The following is an 18,511-nucleotide window of genomic DNA, read 5'->3' on the forward strand; positions in this document are numbered from 1 at the left end:
GACTACTGGACTCTGAACTGTAAAGCGACTTCGAGTGTCTTGAGAAGCGCTATATAAAATCAATGATTATTATTATTATAAGTAACAGAGTAAATGTTACTCGTTCCCCTTCTCTGCAGATGAAATGTGCCAGAACTAATCTGTTCAGAGAGCATTATCTGTTCACACACATCATTCTGTCAGACACTGATTAGTAAATTATGAAGCTGAAAAAAATCTGAATAAGGACTACCTTTCATTGTTCACGGATTACACGTGTATTCATTTGGTCAAAAACACAGTGTGTGAAAGATTGTCCTCATTCCGTCTCCCTCCTAATCACAGGTCCATCAACCCACACATCTTACAGCACCCACTAGCTCTCCTTCTGTTGTCCAGCACCCTCTCGTCTTCCACTGCCTACCATTAGGGCTAATTTGCCTGCTGCCTCTTGTCCTCGCCATCCACACAGCAGCATTATAGATAAATGTTTTGTTGCCATGGCACCAGGTACTGGTCGCCCCAGGCAACCCGTGTGGCTGGCTGTGCCCATGATTATTATCCCTTTCATAAGCTAGCAATTACAGAGAATGCCTACATCTCACAACCTACACAAAACCTAATGGCCTACAATAACACATAATTGCTATAAATGCATTTTTCATTACACCTCCATCAACCACTCATATGGAGCCTGTCTGTGTTACTGTAGCTCACAGAACATGAGCAACACAGCAGACTGCTGTTCGGGATTTTCCAGTAGGAACAGTACTTTGTTACTGCAATCACATATTCTCATAGCATCTGTACTACTCTATAGTAGCGTTCTATTTGCATTCTCTTCCACTTGTTTAAAAAAGAAGCCGCCTACTTCTATGATACATCAAGAGGGAAATAGTATGCACATTTACTATTTAATAAATATTTCAGTTTACAATTTTCCATAAAAATCATACAAGTTCATAACATATGATGCATTGTTCTAGATTAAAGTACTTAATAGAATACATAGTTGTGGCAGCTGTGGGGGTGGAGTCTCCAATTTGGCCCTGGCTGCTGGCTGTTTGGTAATCAGCCAGCTGCTCTGGCTGATTGGCAATCAGTCAGCAGATGCTGGTCTCATAAAAAGAGCAGTTGAGAGTGGAGTGGAAAGTGTGAGCAGAGGCGCCGTTGAGCGTTCTGCTGAGAAATAAAGCATGTTAACAAACAGAACCTCGTGGTGGCAAATCCTTGGTGCTTGGGGGGGAAACCCACGGGTAACGGCCCGGAAGCCGTTACAATAGTATTATGTAATCAAGCTATGTCCATAGCTTGATTACATACACAGTAAATTCCACAGTGTTAAAAATTCAGTGTCAAAGTATATTAACTCTTTCAGAGTTATTGCAACACTAGCAAGAGTAAATAGCCCCCAGTGTTGGTGTAATTTTTCAGAGTTAATTCCCCAGTGTTAAAAATTCAGTGTTAAACTGAATTCACTCTCTCAGAGTCATAACAACGAGAGCAAGAGTAAAAACGTTCACTGTTACTCTGGAAAGCTCTGCCCCCTCGTTCTCCTTTCAAATTGAGTTTCATCACGCGCGTTTTAATTCTGGAAAGACTCTCTAAATCACTTTTTTATATCAAATGTTGATATTTCAGCAGAAGCTACATTTTAGAATAACTCTATACTGAGTTCAACTTACACTCGAGATTGCCTGCTTATCAAAGATAACCTTTCACAAATGGCTGATCTGACAGTGGCTCACATGGCTCACTGACATGCCTGTCCATTGTATCTAATTGATCCCTTCACAGATTCCACTACACTGAATTAAGCACATGCTGTGTTTTCTGCAAAATGATGCCACATGGACAAGACCGTGAAGTGTCTAAAAGTGTCTCATGGCAAGACCACACTACAAGACTAATACCACACGTAATTAGAAGTGCTCACGGTAGGCGTGTCAACATGAGGGTTTCAGCTAAAAAAATATACTCTTTTGAAAAATATTGCCAGACTTCAACAATGTGTAATGTCTATTGCGTTGCATGAGTTCAATTGAATATGTTTTGTCTAGCCCAAAATCACAAATTACAAATTGGCTTCAACTTGTACACATACAGGTCAATGTCATCCTGACGTAGTGTTGAGAATGTTGTCCATCCTTCTCTGCAACCCAGCTGATAGTCACACACACAGACACACCCATAGACTCACAGTCTATACACTCTCTCACACATTCAGTAGGCAGAAATGTATGGGAAGACATATATCTAGGTATAACAAAAGTGTGTGTCCCTCAGTGTCCACACACACGCACACACACACATACACACGCACACACACACACAGACACACACATACACACACAAACATGTTTTGTTAGCGGTTCTATAAACAAACTACTACAAGTGCCTGATTACTATCATAAACAAGGTTAATAACGCTCTATTTCTCAATGGGCTGATATCATATTGCAAGATTAGATAATTTGAAAGAAAACATATGAAATGCAAATAAACTGGACACTTAAATTGCTTTACATCTGTTTGGTTGAATAGCTGATTTGTACAACTGTGCCTATTTGGTCATGTGACAATTCCCACTTCCCACAAGGAATTATACAAACGAAGGTAGAGTAGAATATATACCCTTTGCTTGTTAAGCTCTATGAAAGTAAACGTTTTTGTTTTGTTTCCTAAATCTGTTTAATTCTGTCTGTTTGACTGGTAATCTAAAAGGTATTTTCAAGCCTGAGTAGTATTGTGTTACATTATTCATTCTCGCACACTGATAACAGAGAGGGAGAGAGAGGGGGAGAGGGTGTAATGGTGTGTGTCGTGGATGCCTGGCTGAAGAGATAAGGCAGTGATGGATTTCTATCAACTGGCCATTGTCAAACATTTTCAATCACTTTCTGTGCAAACTCACTGACACACCAACATACTATATATTCAGTGTGTGTAAGTACACGTCTACCGTGTGTGTTGGGTTCCCCTCAGCCTCTGCTAATGCTTCATGTTAACCTGCAGTCTGCGTCTGCAGCATGCTGATAAAGCTCCCTTTGCATGTCGAAAAGTGCTTTTGCTTTTATTGTTAAGAGATGGCGGGGCCCTCAAAGTGACTTGTCAAATGGTCAGCTACACCTCCACCTCGCTGCCATATCCCCTTCTCCACATAAAAACACATTTTAAATGAGTTATGCTTTCTTTTATCAACAAGCATTTCACAGTGGCACATGTGTACAGTGACCACAGTAGTATATTCCGGGTATTGGGCTGCCGGTATTCGAGGTATGGTCATCTAAAGCTGACACGGCTAGAGCCGCAATGCACTTTCACTTTCCGAGTTAAATAAATAGACTTTGGGGGGCTGCCGCAGTCTAATTGATAACACAGAAACACAATTAACACCTCTATTGGTGAAAAGGGTTAAACTTTGATATTACTTTTTCCTAATAACGGTCAATGTGTGATGACTGAACAGTGACCATCTAACCTTTACTCCAAATAAAAACTAAGATAGCAACAATAGGTTACTTCAGGATACGTCCACTTCTTATAGACAGTCTCTGGGCTTTTGCAGAATAACTTCCATAGATTCACAGCCTTCAGCTGAATTAGCAACTTTAAATAAATAAATAACTTTACATTGAAATAATATTTAAAAAACCCAAATACATTTAAGAAGTGGGCAATATTATTCATGTATTTCATTTTATTCCCAACATTTGATACCCGAGAAGTAAGCAAGTAATTAAAAAAATAATAACAAATTCTAATCTCCACACTCCTTGGTAGTGGGACAGCTGGACTAATGAGAGAAGTGATTGAGGGAGCGAGGGGAGGATGGGTGGAGAAGTAAAGGCAATAAAGAAAGAGAGTGAGAGGAGAGAAGAGGAAACACTTTTCTTCCCGAGCACCTAAAGGGATGAGTTGATATACTGTCAGATCTGCTGGAGGATTATCGAAAATCTCAGCCAGGGCCCTTAATCTACCCATTCAGCAATTGATGCATCCTTAGACAGAACCCTGGGCAAGGAGCAGGAGCAGACATATTCATTTAAAAGAGAGTGGAATGGAGGAGAAGGTGTGTTGTTTTGGGTATGCATGTGCCCACAATATAGACAGGTGTTTCTCTGCCCAGAGAATTTTTAAAAAGGCCTTCAATTTTCCACTTGAGCAGGTTTCAATTTACACACACATCCCCCTCTGTGACTCCATCCTCCCTTTATTATTGATAGCATTTAGGGGAGGCTGGGATAAAATATTGGTCATTGAGTGTTTTCATTTGTTTTCCATCATTGGCAGGACACTCATACCAGACTAGAATGGCTTATTCATGTTATGGCGAGGGATGTAAATACTGTGGATGTGGGTATGACTGCAGCACAGACAGATATGTGCTGTGTTTGTGGGCTTAATTCAGTAGACTGTGGGAGAAGGAAGATGAAGGCTGATACTGTGCATCAATATATTCTTACATTTTGTATGACATATTTTACAAAAATGCTTCCTTGGATAGAGCAGCAGCACCATCCAATGTTTCAAAGTAGAATTGCCAAATTTAAACATGGTTTCACTATACTGCACATTGTCATAAAGGTCTATCAACTGCATATGAAAACCAGGCATTGCTTAAACCAAGTTTATATTACGAACATCCCCTTTCTTTTAATCCACCTAGTTTTTTGAAACAGGAATGGATGTATTTTTGTAAGAAGCCTTCATTGTTTTCTGTTCGTGTTTGAATTTGCTGTTCATAAAAACTAAACAATTGTTCCATGTTTTATTAATGCCTAAGGTGTACGTGGATTATATCAATTCTCAACTCATTCTAAGAATTTTTTTAAAATTCATAATATCAATGTATGTATTAGTAACAAATAGAAGATATAAATGGAACAAGAAAATAAATAAAAGTGTGCCTGCAACAACCTCTTTGCCTCTTAAAAAACACAAACTTCAGCATGTTCAATAGATGGATGGATAGATGTATACTTTATTCATCCCCAATGGGAAATTAGGTTGCAGTAGCAGCAAGCAAGGTTACAAAGTAAACATAAAATGTTAATATTAAATATGTTCTGAATACTTTTACATAAAAAGCTGCCCGTATTCACAAATAAATAACCAAGACTGCTCTTTAACCAAATCCTCCTGTTATAGGAAATGAGCATGCTGCCCTTATACAAAAAGAACGCTTTCTCTGGAACATGTGGTAGAACAATGCATACAGTGATAGTTCATGGTTATGGGGACCCGAGATGCTGTGGCATTGGATGTAAATGCATGCTACTGCTATCCTAATCACATTCCTTAGTTATCTCATGACTTACATGACAAAAGTAAAATGATCTATCTTTGACAATCCCACAATAAAAGAATAACTGTGATGCTATCCTTGCTTTATCACAGGTGGTGTATAAGAACAATGACATCCGTCTTGAGTTGTCCCGCCTGGCTCGCATTGTGGACCCGAAGATGAAGATCCAGGGTGAGGTGTCCTACAAGTGTGAGAATGTGGCCACCTTGGACCCCATTTCTTTCGAGACCCCCGAGGCCTTCATCAGTCTCCCAAAGTGGAACACTAAGCGGATGGGATCCATCTCTTTTGATTTCCGCACAACTGAGCCCAACGGCCTCATCCTCTTCACCCATGGCAAACCTCAGGAGCGCAAAGACGCTGCCCGCAGCCAGAAGAACACCAAGGTCAGCCCATAATCCCCAAGATCACAAAGGCAACTAGACTAGTTGTTTGGAAGGACAGTAGAATCCTTTTCGATGACTGGCGAAATGTATTTAGGACAAAACATCAATCCAATTGCACATGACCTGAATGAATGAGAACCACTTAATGCTTTATCTTTACTAATATGTGCAACTAAACTGTATTGTTTGGTTGTTACATATCCAGATAAGAACCACAACTTACATTTCTTTTTTTACATAAAATTACTTTGATTGAAGGCTAAATATCTGTTGATGTGTTCATTTTAACTTTTCCAGGTGGATTTCTTTGCAGTAGAGCTGCTAGATGGCAGCCTGTACCTTTTGTTGGACATGGGCTCAGGGACTATCAAGGTAAAGGCCACCCAGACGAAGGTCAATGATGGAGACTGGTATCATGTGGACATCCAGAGAGACGGACGCTCAGGTCAGTTGTGTTTGGGAATTAGTGAAGTTTACTACATTACATTACATTACATATCATTTAGCTGATGCTTTTACCCAAAGTGACTGACAATAAGTGCATTCAACTGAGAAGAACAAGAATCAAGAAAGTAATGTTTCTTCAAGAAAGCCAAATTACAAAAATACCATAAGTAATACCCTAAGTAAGTGCCATTCAAGTGCCACTGAAGTGCTAATCTGTTTTTATTCAAGGTATAGTCGGTAAAGATGTGTTTTTAGTTTACAGCAGAATATGTAGAGACTTTCTGCTGTCCTGATGTCAGTGGGGAACTCCTTCCACCACTGAGGAGCCAGGACAGCAAACAGTCTTGATTTTGTCGAGTGATTAGCTCAAAGTGACGGATGTAGACGGGGCCCGATCCGTTCGCAGCACGGTACGCAAGTACCAAAGTTTTGAAGCAGATGCAGGCAGCCACTGGTAACCAGTGAAGGGAGCGGAGGAGCGAAGTAGTGTTGGTTAATTTTGGGAGGCTGAAGACCAGTCGAGCTGCAGCATTCTGGATGAGCTGCAGAGGTCGGATGGCCTTAGCAGGTAGACCTGCCAGGAGGGAGTTGCAGTAGTCTAAGCGTGAAATGTACCTATAGGAACTTGTTGTCGCAGTAATGTTGGCAGTCGAGAGTCACACCGAGGTTCCTGGCAGTCAGGGCTGGGGCTAACACGGATTTGTTAAAAGTGGTAGTCAGGTCGTGGGTGGGAGAGCCTTTCCCTGGAAGGAAAAGTAGCTCAGTTTTGTCAGGGTTGATTTTCAGGTGGTGCGCAGAAATCCACTGAGAGATGTGAGTCAGACAGGCAGATCTGTGCTACTACTTGTGTTTCAGATTGGGGAAACGAGAGGATCAGTTGGGTGTCATCAGCATAGCTATGGTAGGAAAAGTAATGCAAGCGAATGACAGAGCTGGAAGAAATAGTGTACAGAGAGAAGAGGAGTGCAAGGTTCAGACACAGATCCTCTCCAAGTTACCCGGTAAGTGCGGTCGTTGAGGTAGGATGAGAAAACGGAGAGTGCAGTGCCTGAAATACCAGGTCCTGCAGGGAGGATAGATGGATTGTGTAGTTCACTTTCAAATGCTGCAGAAAGGTCTAGAAGGATAAGGACAGTTGAGAGAGAGGCTGCTTTAGCAGTGTGAAGTTTCTCAGAGACAGTAAGGAGGGCAGTCTCTGTTGAGTGGCCGACCTTGAATCCAGACTGGTGAGGGTCAAGAAGGTTGTTATGGTGAAGAAAGGAGGACACTTGGTTAAAGATAGCTCGCTCAAGAGTTTTGGAAAGAAAAGGAAGAGTAGAGACAAGTCTGTAGTTGTTGACTTCAGATGAGTTGAGGGTGGGTTTCTTCAGGAGAGGGTTAACACTCGCCTCCTTCTGATAGTTAGAGAAACAGCCAGTTGAGAGGGAGCTGTTAATAACATGGATGAGAAAGGTAAGAGGTCAGGAGCAACAGCCTGGTGAATGTGAGACGAGTTAATAACATGGATGAGAAAGGTAAGAGGTCAGGAGCAACAGCCTGGTGAATGTGAGACGAGATGGGGTCTAGGGGGAAGGTGGTTAGGTGGGCAGAGGTCACCAAGGTAAGAACTTGATTAGGAGACAGGGGGGTGAAAGAGGAAAGCAAAGGGCATGAAGACGTTGATGGAAGTGTAGTGATATAAAATGGATTATCAAAGGAGGAGCCTATGTCATCTATCTTGTTTGTAAAGTAGTAGACGAAGTGGCTTGGTAGAAGGCTGGAAGGAGGAGGAGGACAGGGGGGATCAAGGAGGTTGAGCTTTTGGCTGCAGAGATAGAGGCAGAGAAGGAAGAGAGAACAGATTAGGCCGTCTGCTTTTTCGCCATTTGCTTTGCGACGCTCGCAAGGTGGCTCTCTTGGCGCTCACCGAGCCAGACAACCACGGAGCCGGAGAGGACTTGCGAACCGGTCGTGTCTTAAAAGGACAGAGATAATCGAGAGATGAAGACAGAGGAGAGAGGGGAACGAGTGAGAACGCAAAGGAAGACAGTAATCTGACCAACAGGTCAGATAATTTCTCTGTCTGGATGTTCAAGTCACTCAGAAGGATGAGCAGGGAATTCTAGTTCTTCCAATAAATCTCCTAAAGAACCAGGCGGACGGTAGAGAACAACTCTCTGTTTGTACAAACAGGATATTAGTTTTTAGAGCAACTTTTAGAAGCCAAAAATATGAGCATGAACACAAAAATGAGCATAATATGTCCCTTTTAAATTATACAATTGTAAAATGCAATGATTGAAGCAATGAACAATATGTCATACTGTATTCAGTATGATTAATTCTTGGTAACACCATTCTATCTTGTGCCACTGTTGCTATCCATTCAGCTCTTTATCTGACCCCTGTTCCTCCATCCCTTAGGGACCATCTCCGTAAACAGCAGAAGGACCCCATTCACAGCCAGTGGTGAGAGTGAGATTCTGGATTTGGAGGGTGACATGTATTTGGGGGGTCTTCCCAGTGATCGCACCAACCTCATCCTACCCACCGAGCTCTGGACGGCGATGCTCAACTATGGTTATGTGGGCTGTATCCGTGACCTTTTCATTGACGGTCGAAGCAAAGACATCCGACAGATTGCTGAGGCACAAAATGGCGCCGGCATAAAACCCTCATGCAACAAGCAAACTGGCAAGCAGTGTGAGAGCTATCCATGCAAGAACCGAGGAGTCTGCAAAGAAGGCTGGAATAGATTTATCTGTGACTGCACTGGCACTGGCTACTGGTCACGCACCTGCGAGAGAGGTAAGAGTTCCTTTCTCTTCCACAAACCGTAGACCCTTCTGATACTATCTCAAAGGTAGAGTCAATAGTGTTTCAAAACAACAAACGCACTAGCGGACTGGAGCAGCAAGTCATTCCAGCAATATTATAGGAAGTCCAGATTGCAGGCATTGTACAGACTGACTGTGATAGTATGACACAGATACCAACCGTGTCGAATTTAAAGGAATACTTAAACCAAAATCATAATTTATATACCACTTACTCACCCTGTGTTACCTGGAATTCATGAAGAAAACATGTTTTATTGCATGCCTCCACAATGATTGAAGAATACAAAAACAGAAAAGTCTAGATGAATTGGAGCAAAAAGTCTCTATTGGTTGTGTGGAATCATTTTAAATAGGTTTTAAAATAGTATGTTTGGAAGGTACACGATACAAGATAAATAAGACGCGGATTATACTGCACAAGTTGTGTGAGAGTTTGTCAAAGGATGGTTTGACACATATTCCCGATCTATTGACCTTTTGCAAGACCCTCTCCAATCTGGCCTGGTAATTTGGTGTTTCAATTTCCATACATCCTGCTTAGAGCTTGTGGCCATTATAGGGATGGGCTTAGCGAAGGGACAATCAGCATTAGTAAACTGAGGGTTTCCAATGATGACAGAGACAGTGGTTTTTGGATGTAATGTTGTTTAATGACAACCTCTTTCTGCTACTTCACTAAGCTGAATAAAACTAACACCAGACATGTGAACCCATCAGAGAGGCACTATATTCATAGGAACTAAACAAAATGCATTACGGTCTTCTTCTCGGTGGTTAGATGGCAAGGTCAGTCAGTTAAACGTGTATAAATCCTTTGGACACACTCTATTGAGACCATCTCACATGCAGGTCATTACACACATACACACACACACATACACACACACAGACAGATACAGTCAAGACATATTACAGAGCAATCTGACATCCTAGCTTTAATGAGAATTTAAATTGTCTATGTTATGCCATGCTGTAATCTGACACCTTGTCAATTAGACAGCCGCCCTAGGCATTTGTGTGACCAATCACAATCATTTATAAAATGTGCAGTTGACATGAGATGCAGAGACATGTACAGGATGTGAACACAAAAGTAAACAAAAAACACAAACTAATTAGGATTTTGTTACCTTATCGTCAATAACAACGTTTTTGGCTGCTTTAAGTAATATTATTTTGTTGTACAAATAATGTCCATATTATGCATACATCATTATTCAATTCAATTCAATTCAGTTTATTTGTATAGCCCAATTTCACAAATTACAAATTTGTCTCGGAGTGCTTTACAATCTGTACACATAGACATCCCTGCCCCAAAAACTCCCAAATAACCCTTCAGGGGGGAAAAAAGGGAAGAAACCTTCAGGAGAGCAACAGAGGAGGATCCCTCTCCAGGATGGACAGGTGCAATAGATGTAATGTGTACAGAAGGACAGATTTAGAGTTTAAATACATTCAATGAATGTGACAGAGTGTATGAATAGTTCATAGTAGGCATATTCCACGATGGAGACCTCCACGATCCATCAGGCAGATGGCGGTGGGGAGGAGGAGTGGGCGGAGTCTCAACAGGACAGTGGCGTAGTCAGGAGCAGGAATTCCACGACCCAGACCTCGATGATCCATCAGGCAGATAGGATCTATGCCGTCTCATAGGGTCCGATGACCCCATGAGCAGAGTTAGTAACGTGTGACAGATTGCTGAGGTGACTGTGTCTGCCTCCCGGACTGAAGGTGGAAGCTGGTTCCATAAAAGAGGAGCTTGATAACTGAAGGCTCTGGCTCCCATTCTACTTTTTAAGACTCTAGGAACTACAAGTAGTCCCGCATTTAGTGAGCGTAGCTCTCTAGTGGGGCAATATGGTACTACAAGCTCCTTAAGATATGATGGTGCATCACCAATCAAGGCTTTGTACGTTAAGAGAAGAATTTAAAAAGTGATTCTTGATTATGTTGTGTGTTATGTTATTCTTCTCCACCATTTGTTGCTAGCTATAAAATAGTTTATTCTCAACATTATTTAAATGTTTAATTATCCAGAGCACCTTTATAACCATTGTATCGCAACACCTCCAATTTGAATGCAAAAATAGGCATTATATACACACAGAAATTATAAACTTTTTGCATATCCACATTCTGACAACAATGCGTCAAATAATGCAGCTTTGTCAGTTCCATGGGCTTCAAACTATGACTCTCTTCCCTCTCTAACATCAGTTTTGTACTTGTCAGTGATGTAATGTCTTTTGAGAATAAACTACAGTCTTTACAGGAAGTTTGGTTTTGCAAAAAAAACCACATTAAATAATGTTGATTAATTAAGCACTTTCATCATTGACAATGATTTATCGATGTAAAGAAAATAATCATTATCAATGAGTAAACTGCAATCTTTATCAACATTATTGCCAACCTCCATCGTAGCCTAAAGGATGCTGATTAATGTTGATTAAAATTGAGGAGTGTTGATCCCAACCACCGCGATGGGCAATGTCACAGAAGGCCGACTTATGAAATGCATCAACTTCCAAAATGCTTAAACTCACTCTATGATGAAGTTGTGGTGAAATTAGCAAACTAGCTAGCTTTTTAATTTAACTCCATATGTAGGGTGACCAGACGTCCTTTTTCCCCCGGACATGTCCTCTTTTTGAGACCTAAAAAATGTGTCCGGCAGGGATTCCAAAAACCTCCGGGATTTTGCTTCGTCGGATATTTGTGTTTCTCTGGGTCTTTCACAAACTAGTTCAGCGCCGCCACTCCCATAACGGGCACTACGTGCTGTGCGTAGGGCACCAAGTCCTGAGGGGACACCACAAAATAGGCAACTAAAAAAATCCTCATAGTTAGAATATTTATAATGCCGATATTATTTCACTCTAGAAATATTAGGCACCTTTTAGGCATGTATATCACAAAACAGGCAGAACAAGAGATATATTTAATCGCTCAGCCCCCCCCCCCCTCTCCCCGTCGACGCGGGTCCCTTTCCTATCGCAGGGGGGGCATCATGAAGGAGTTATGCTTAGGGCACCAACATGGCTAGCGGCAGCACTGACTCCCTCCCCGCTCTCTGTGGGTCCCTTTCCTATCAGACGAAGTGTCCTCTTTTTCACAAACTCAAATCTGGTCACCCTATCCATATGTGACTACTGCACGTGAGTCCCATGACCCATGACTAATGACTGATATTACAACATGTCGTGTTACTTTAGTTACGCATGGGAAATCAACAGTGGCCTCCTGAATGAAGGGACTTTTTTTCTTACCAATTCCCCCATTTGCTCCCATAACTACGTTAGTTAATTTCTTTTTAATGTGTCTCAACACCTACTTGTTGCTCGACACCTTGGGAGTGAGAACTGGTTGCATTGCATATTTGGGTATGTTCGCACAGCTGCCTCGGTGCCACATACGATTTCCTAAAAATAAATCAACTGTATATTATGTTGGATCACTGTATCATTCTGACAATTTAATGAATTGTCAGGGACACGTATGGCTCCATTGTTCTGCTTGACCAGAGGTCAGTCGTAGTTACAAAATACTCGACAGCTGTGACATCCCTTTGTATTTCCCCCAACGTTTTTCATTCAGTTTCATTTTCGGGTAATGCCTGTTTGGAGAAATAATTGCGCGAGGAGATCACATATCTCTTGTCTAGTGTGTTGACCATTTTTCTGAAGCCTTCTTTGCTCACAGTATTTATTGGACCCGTATCTTTGGCAAAATGAAATGCAATTGCATCCGTTATTTCAGTGTGTCTTTGGGAGGTGGATGGATACACTGTTGCGCTATGATCTGGTTTTCTGTGATGACATTGGACATGGACGGAAATTCAGTGAGGTAGCGTTAGCTTACGGTGGTTTGTGATGATTGTTCAGGTGGTTGAACACGTTAGTTGTGTTGCTATGCGGCGCAGACACAACTCTAACTCACTCTGTGCAAATGATTTGTTCTTGGTTAACATCACTTGCCCTAAAACCAAAGAACTTCCAAACAACGGATTATGATCCTTTTCGAGGGACTAGCTCCTCGCCTTCTGCTCCTGACCATTGACCTTTCACATGACACCCGTGACCGTCTGCTCTCTGTTCTACTGTCAGTCTCTCTTGTCTTCTACTAATACGACTGCAGACAGAACTTTAGTTGAGGATGCCGCTGCAGGCCTGGTGGTTGGCTTACTGTTAGTTGAGGAGGCGCTTGATTTGATTTGTAGCAGAGCATTTTAAACGTCAGTATCACTGACAATCATGCTCATTTAATTGGGCAGCCTCAATCGTGATCGCGATTAAAATTCGATTAATTGTTCAGCTCAAGTATTTGTGCAGCATTGCTCCATAGTCTGCTGCATGCTGAAGGGTTAGTCTCTAGACCAGGGATGTCCAATTCATTTTCATCGTGGTCCACATCGGCAGCATGGTGACCTCAAAGGACCGGTTGTATTTGTAACACTGTATAAACTACTCACGGACATATTGTTAAATAATCTGATATGGCGCTTGAGCCAAGGGCGGGGCTTAATGGAATACACATATGTGATTGAACAATTAGGACCATGTGATGATTTTCAACACGTGTAATTGGTCGGTGTGTTTCCTGGACCACTGAACGAGAGCCGTAAAGGCTTAAAAGAAGCTTGGCCGGTTAAATAAAAGCCATCCATGAAAATGTGACCCCTTGTCTAGACCTTCCTCACATGACTATCCATCAAGGCTTCCCTGCGGTTCCTTTTGAAAAATGTGTGATGTTTCTTTTTCTTATGACTGTTTTCATTGACCAAACCCACACAGTGCCTCTGTCTCTTCCTCCTGCAACTCAACTATTATTTATTTCCTTTATTTTCTGTGTTTTAGTTTTTGGTTTTGCCCATTCTCTACTATACCTTCGTATATATGAAACTTTGGTCTCTCCCCCTTCTTCCCAATTGTCAATGCTGTCGTATGATTACAAAGTTTCAGCAGCTGGAAGATTATGATTTGCAATAGCCACATACCCCCTAGGGTTTGAGAATATTCCATCCCATGCGGAGGCATTTTGGTGCATGCCATGAAGTTGAACATATGCTAGTAAGCTCTAACTGTAAGAGTCCTGGAAACACATTAAAAAATTTCTGCTGCAGTCGTGCTGTTCATACATTGCTATGTATGTAGTGTGTTTACATTTCTCTAGTGGTGATAGTTGTAGCATTTCTTTTTCTTGCCCTCGCTGCGACTCTGGAAAAATGAAAAAGAAGAAGCAGACAAATGTGTCTACAATATTCATAAACGTATATCCAGGATGAAACAGCATGAGCTGAAAATCCTGCAGCAGCATTTGCACGGACGCAAGCGGCAGTGGGAAAAGGACTCATAGCACGCTTTAAAACCGAAAACCTTGAAATGATGTGGACTCACTGACACACAGGGAAGCATTGGCGTGCAAGAAAATGAGCCCTGTGTTAGATGACGTTTTGAACGACAGCATAAAAGTGATCAACTTCATAAAGTCAAGGCCACGCAATGCACTCCTGTCTCACTGCCTCTGTAAACACATGGGAGCTGAACACACACAACTGCTGCTGCACACAGAGATGTTCTGGCGCCACCGGCTGTTGGAATTAAGATCTGAAGTACACACCTTTTTGATCGAGCACAGATCTCCCCATGCCAACTTGTTCCAGGACACAGACATACAAAGCTGTGCTATCTGGCAGACATATTCAGCAAACTGGACGAACTGAATGTGTCTCTGCAGGAGACCAGCATTTTAAACCTTTATGACAAGGTGGGTGGCTTCCTGAAGATAGCCGAGCTGTGGAGAAAGTCCTCTGCACATGGGGAGGATGTTCTCTCTGGTGAGGATGTGGACAGAGCTCCAGTCAAGTCGGTCATAGTGGGACATTTGACCAAATTGATTCAAGATTTTCATTAATCTTTTCCTGACATGTTGGATAAATCTGCAGAGCTGGATTGGGTGAGAAACCTATTTATTCCGTCCGAAGCAAGCTACCTGTCACTTATCAGGAAAAACTCCTCGACGTGTCATCTGACCGTGGCATCCAGATGAAGTTTACCACATCCACACTCACACAGTTTTGGGTGTGTGTGAAACAGGAGCATCCTGGTCTGGGATAGAAAGCTTTGGAGCAGTTATTCCCTTTGCCTCCACATATTGACGGGAGGCCTCCTTCCCAGCAATGACTGTAAATAAAACAAAGCAAAGAAAGAGACTGAGCCTGGAGAAGAGCTTGATCACAGCAGTCACCTCCCTGCCACCAAGATTGAGAAAGATCATCGGTGAAGTACACCGTTGTGTTTTTGGTTTGTTTTTCTATTTTCTTACTGAGTTTTATGCAATGATTTTTAGGGGAGTTTTACAGACAATACACTTTTCCAGGGATGGATTGAAGATATTGGTGAACATGTCAGCCGACTCAGCAGCTCAGGGGGCGGCTGTAGCTCAGTGGGGTCAGTGGGGTAAGGGGGTCGTCCTGCAACCCCAAGGTTGTCGGTTCGATCCCCGTTAGTTGCAAGTTGAAGTGTCCTTAAGCAAGGCACTGATCCCCCAGTTGCTTCCCGGGCGCATCACTGCAGCCCACTGCTCCTTAATAACTAAGGATGGGTTAAATGCAGAGAACACATTTCGTTGCATGTGTACCTGTACTCTGTGCAATGACAATAGATTGAATCCAATCCAATCCAGAGCTCAGCTCTGAAAACCTGTATCTTACCCACCTCCATGTTCCATCGTACACAGCTCTCCTATCTATTATTCAGATCCAAGAAGTGGAAACAAAACAGACTGAACAAATGGAGCCCACAGCCCCCAGCAGTTAAATCCAGCAATGGTCTGGATCGAGCCCTAAAGCCACTCACATGTGCACAGTGTCAGGTCCCAGCGTGTGATATGCTAACATCTCTCTCTGCTCCTGACTATCACACAGAGGCTTCCATCCTATCCTACGATGGCAGCATGTATATGAAGGTGGTGATGCCGAACATCATGCACACTGAGGCGGAGGACGTCTCCCTACGGTTCCGCTCGCAGCGGGCCTACGGCCTCCTCATGGCCACCACTTCCCGAGAATCAGCCGACACGCTCAGGCTTGAGTTGGACGGAGGTCGCGTCAAACTCACGGTCAACCTAGGTATCGTATGCCCACTCCCACCCATCTGTCTCCGCACCTCCACCGTCACCCTGAGACAGTTCACCGTCGAGCGGTGACCTCTCCTCTTCTTTCACTTCTTTCTCTCGATGCACTGTTTTTTTTCCCCATCAGTTACTCATCACTATGGACCCTTAAAGGTTTTTTCCCAGCTTTAGAACATAGATTCGAGATTTTTTAAATATTTTTTGCATGGGAATTTTCATGCAGTTTTTACACACACAGATAACCATAAAAAAATAATCATATAAAAGAAGGGGAACATCCTAACTTTTTTATTTCAATAGTAAACATGTTTGGCCCATCTCTGAAACAGACAAACCATAGTCATGTCCATATTGTTGTTTACAGAATTTATGAGATAGACACTGCACAATAATTAGGATAATGTAGAGATAATGTGCTTTAAAGACAGGTTTCTAGTAAATAGTTTAAAGGACCAAACTGTGCTGAGACTTTCTAAGAGGTGAATTCCACCAAGAACACCACTGATTAGAACAATTGTATCTTGTCTTTCTCACTAACCTCATGTTCTGTCTGATATCAAGTCATTTCTCGATCACCTTCCTCTTCTCCTGGGTGGTTGTTTTCTTTGCTGATGATGGTGTCTTTTCTGGAAGTCAATGCTTTTTCAGTGTTTTGTTTTTATGTTTACCTGTCAACTCCATTTCCCATCATGCTTTGTCAAAAGATGGTATTCACCCCTTCAAAGGCCTTAAGCCTGCGGCCCGTCAGGCGAACAGCCCGAGAACAGAGCCCAGCTAAACCTACAGCTGGCTGCGACCCCAAATATTTCCAATCATACTTTGTAAAGAAGTATGAGAATTATGAGTCACACGATCCATTTGGACAAAAAATGTAAAATGTTGCATCTAACATGTCTGGTAAAAAACAATCATAAGAGTAATGGCAATATGAATAGACGATAGCCATATTTACATAACTCATTCACTGATATATGAATTCATGTAAGTCATACCCCAGATTTTAGTCAACATTGGTCTAATTGGTCATATGATTGCTTAGGGTATGTTAATCTGCGTGACTTTTGTAAAACTATTGTGACGATCTAGCCTTTGATGTATCTCAGTGACACATGTAGACATAACAGTCCGGATCTAATGGTTGGGGTTCCTGTGCCTCTGCATGGTGCTGGTGCTGATTGGATCGTGGCTGTTTGCTCCCACTTTTCTGTTGCGGTTGACGACACATGGAACCACCAGCCACATAGTGACCAACCCTCACTGTCTAACTGCTCACAGCAGTTATTCTGGCCTCATTGGGACTGTTCAAATACTTTGGATTTCTCACTGTCACACCATTGTGTTTCAAAATCAACCTGTTTGCTGTTTTAATACAATTTAATGAGCAAACTATCAGTCTGTATTCCGTGGCTCTAAAATCGATGGCTGCTACCGCCCTATTGGTGTGGATTTGGAGCCCTTTGACTTTTCTATTTATTAATATTCAACCTAAAGAGGAACAGTCAATGTTGGGTTGGAAAACTCATGTAGCTGGTACTACAAGTGGCCATTTTACTGTAAATACTGTGCATAAAACAATTCATAAATTACTATGGGTAACAAAAGAGCACTAGCTCTAGAAAAGCAGCTTTTTACAACCAGCACACTTTTATGACAAATCCATGCATTATCTTATTAACTATTAAAAACTTGTTTGGGAAATCTTTAAAGTATATCATTTATTTCATGGTAATTTAGCATAAAGCTGACTAAATACTAAATTAATAAAATGGCTGCCTTCCTGCATGTGTACGTCCCCGGAAGGGTGGACTTTTTGTTTTTGGATGTCTGCAGCAGTAACCTTGAAGGATGCAATTTCATCTGTCATTTATTCTTCCCCATCTAGACTGTATCAGGATAAACTGTAACTCCAGTAAGTTAACACTCAAGTTTCATTTTGCTTTTATTCTTGATGGTATGTAGATGTTGTTTTTGAAAGGAAATGTGTTTTTAAAAAGTCCTGCACTGCCCTCCACTTTCTTCTAAGCCTATTATATGGAGCATGAGTTCACTCAGTTGGTTCGACAACCTATACTTCAACAGAATGCAAAAAGAAATGGACTCAGTCAAATTAAATGAGTGGTGATTAAAATTAAGAGTATTCTACAAATCTAAATGTATTTTTAAAATTGAGCACTTTACTCTGTACTCTATAAGTTTATGGTCCTATTCTCTAATTTGTAATAACAAATTAAACAATGTTAACACCATTTTGCCCTTTATACTCGTGTATTGTATTTCACTTTGCCACAACATTTAAGCAAGTGTAGTTAATCCCTATTTAAAACTTTTTTTATAGTAAGTGATAATATTATATGATTAGAATCTGAGGCCAATTTTTTATGTCGCTGAGACATGAAATATGTAACTGATACACTTAATTTGGATGGTCTAGT

At 41.7% G+C, this 18,511-nt stretch overlaps 1 protein-coding gene across 1 annotated transcript in view; it reads left to right on the forward strand.

Annotated features, from left to right (window-relative positions):
* Positions 1–18,511, forward strand: part of LOC130191320 (neurexin-3a-like) — a gene marked incomplete at its 3' end in the record, with an annotated part of 73,334 nt that overhangs the window by 10,777 nt on the left and 44,046 nt on the right. Inside the window, 5 exon segments of the mRNA XM_056411014.1 lie at positions 5,380–5,673; positions 5,971–6,118; positions 8,524–8,907; positions 15,871–16,074; positions 17,962–17,988. Of these exon segments, the coding sequence (XP_056266989.1) occupies positions 5,380–5,673; positions 5,971–6,118; positions 8,524–8,907; positions 15,871–16,074; positions 17,962–17,988 (1,057 nt within the window).

Source organism: Pseudoliparis swirei, unplaced genomic scaffold, assembly GCF_029220125.1.
Source record: "Pseudoliparis swirei isolate HS2019 ecotype Mariana Trench unplaced genomic scaffold, NWPU_hadal_v1 hadal_37, whole genome shotgun sequence".
NCBI classification, from domain to species: Eukaryota; Metazoa; Chordata; class Actinopteri; order Perciformes; family Liparidae; genus Pseudoliparis; species Pseudoliparis swirei.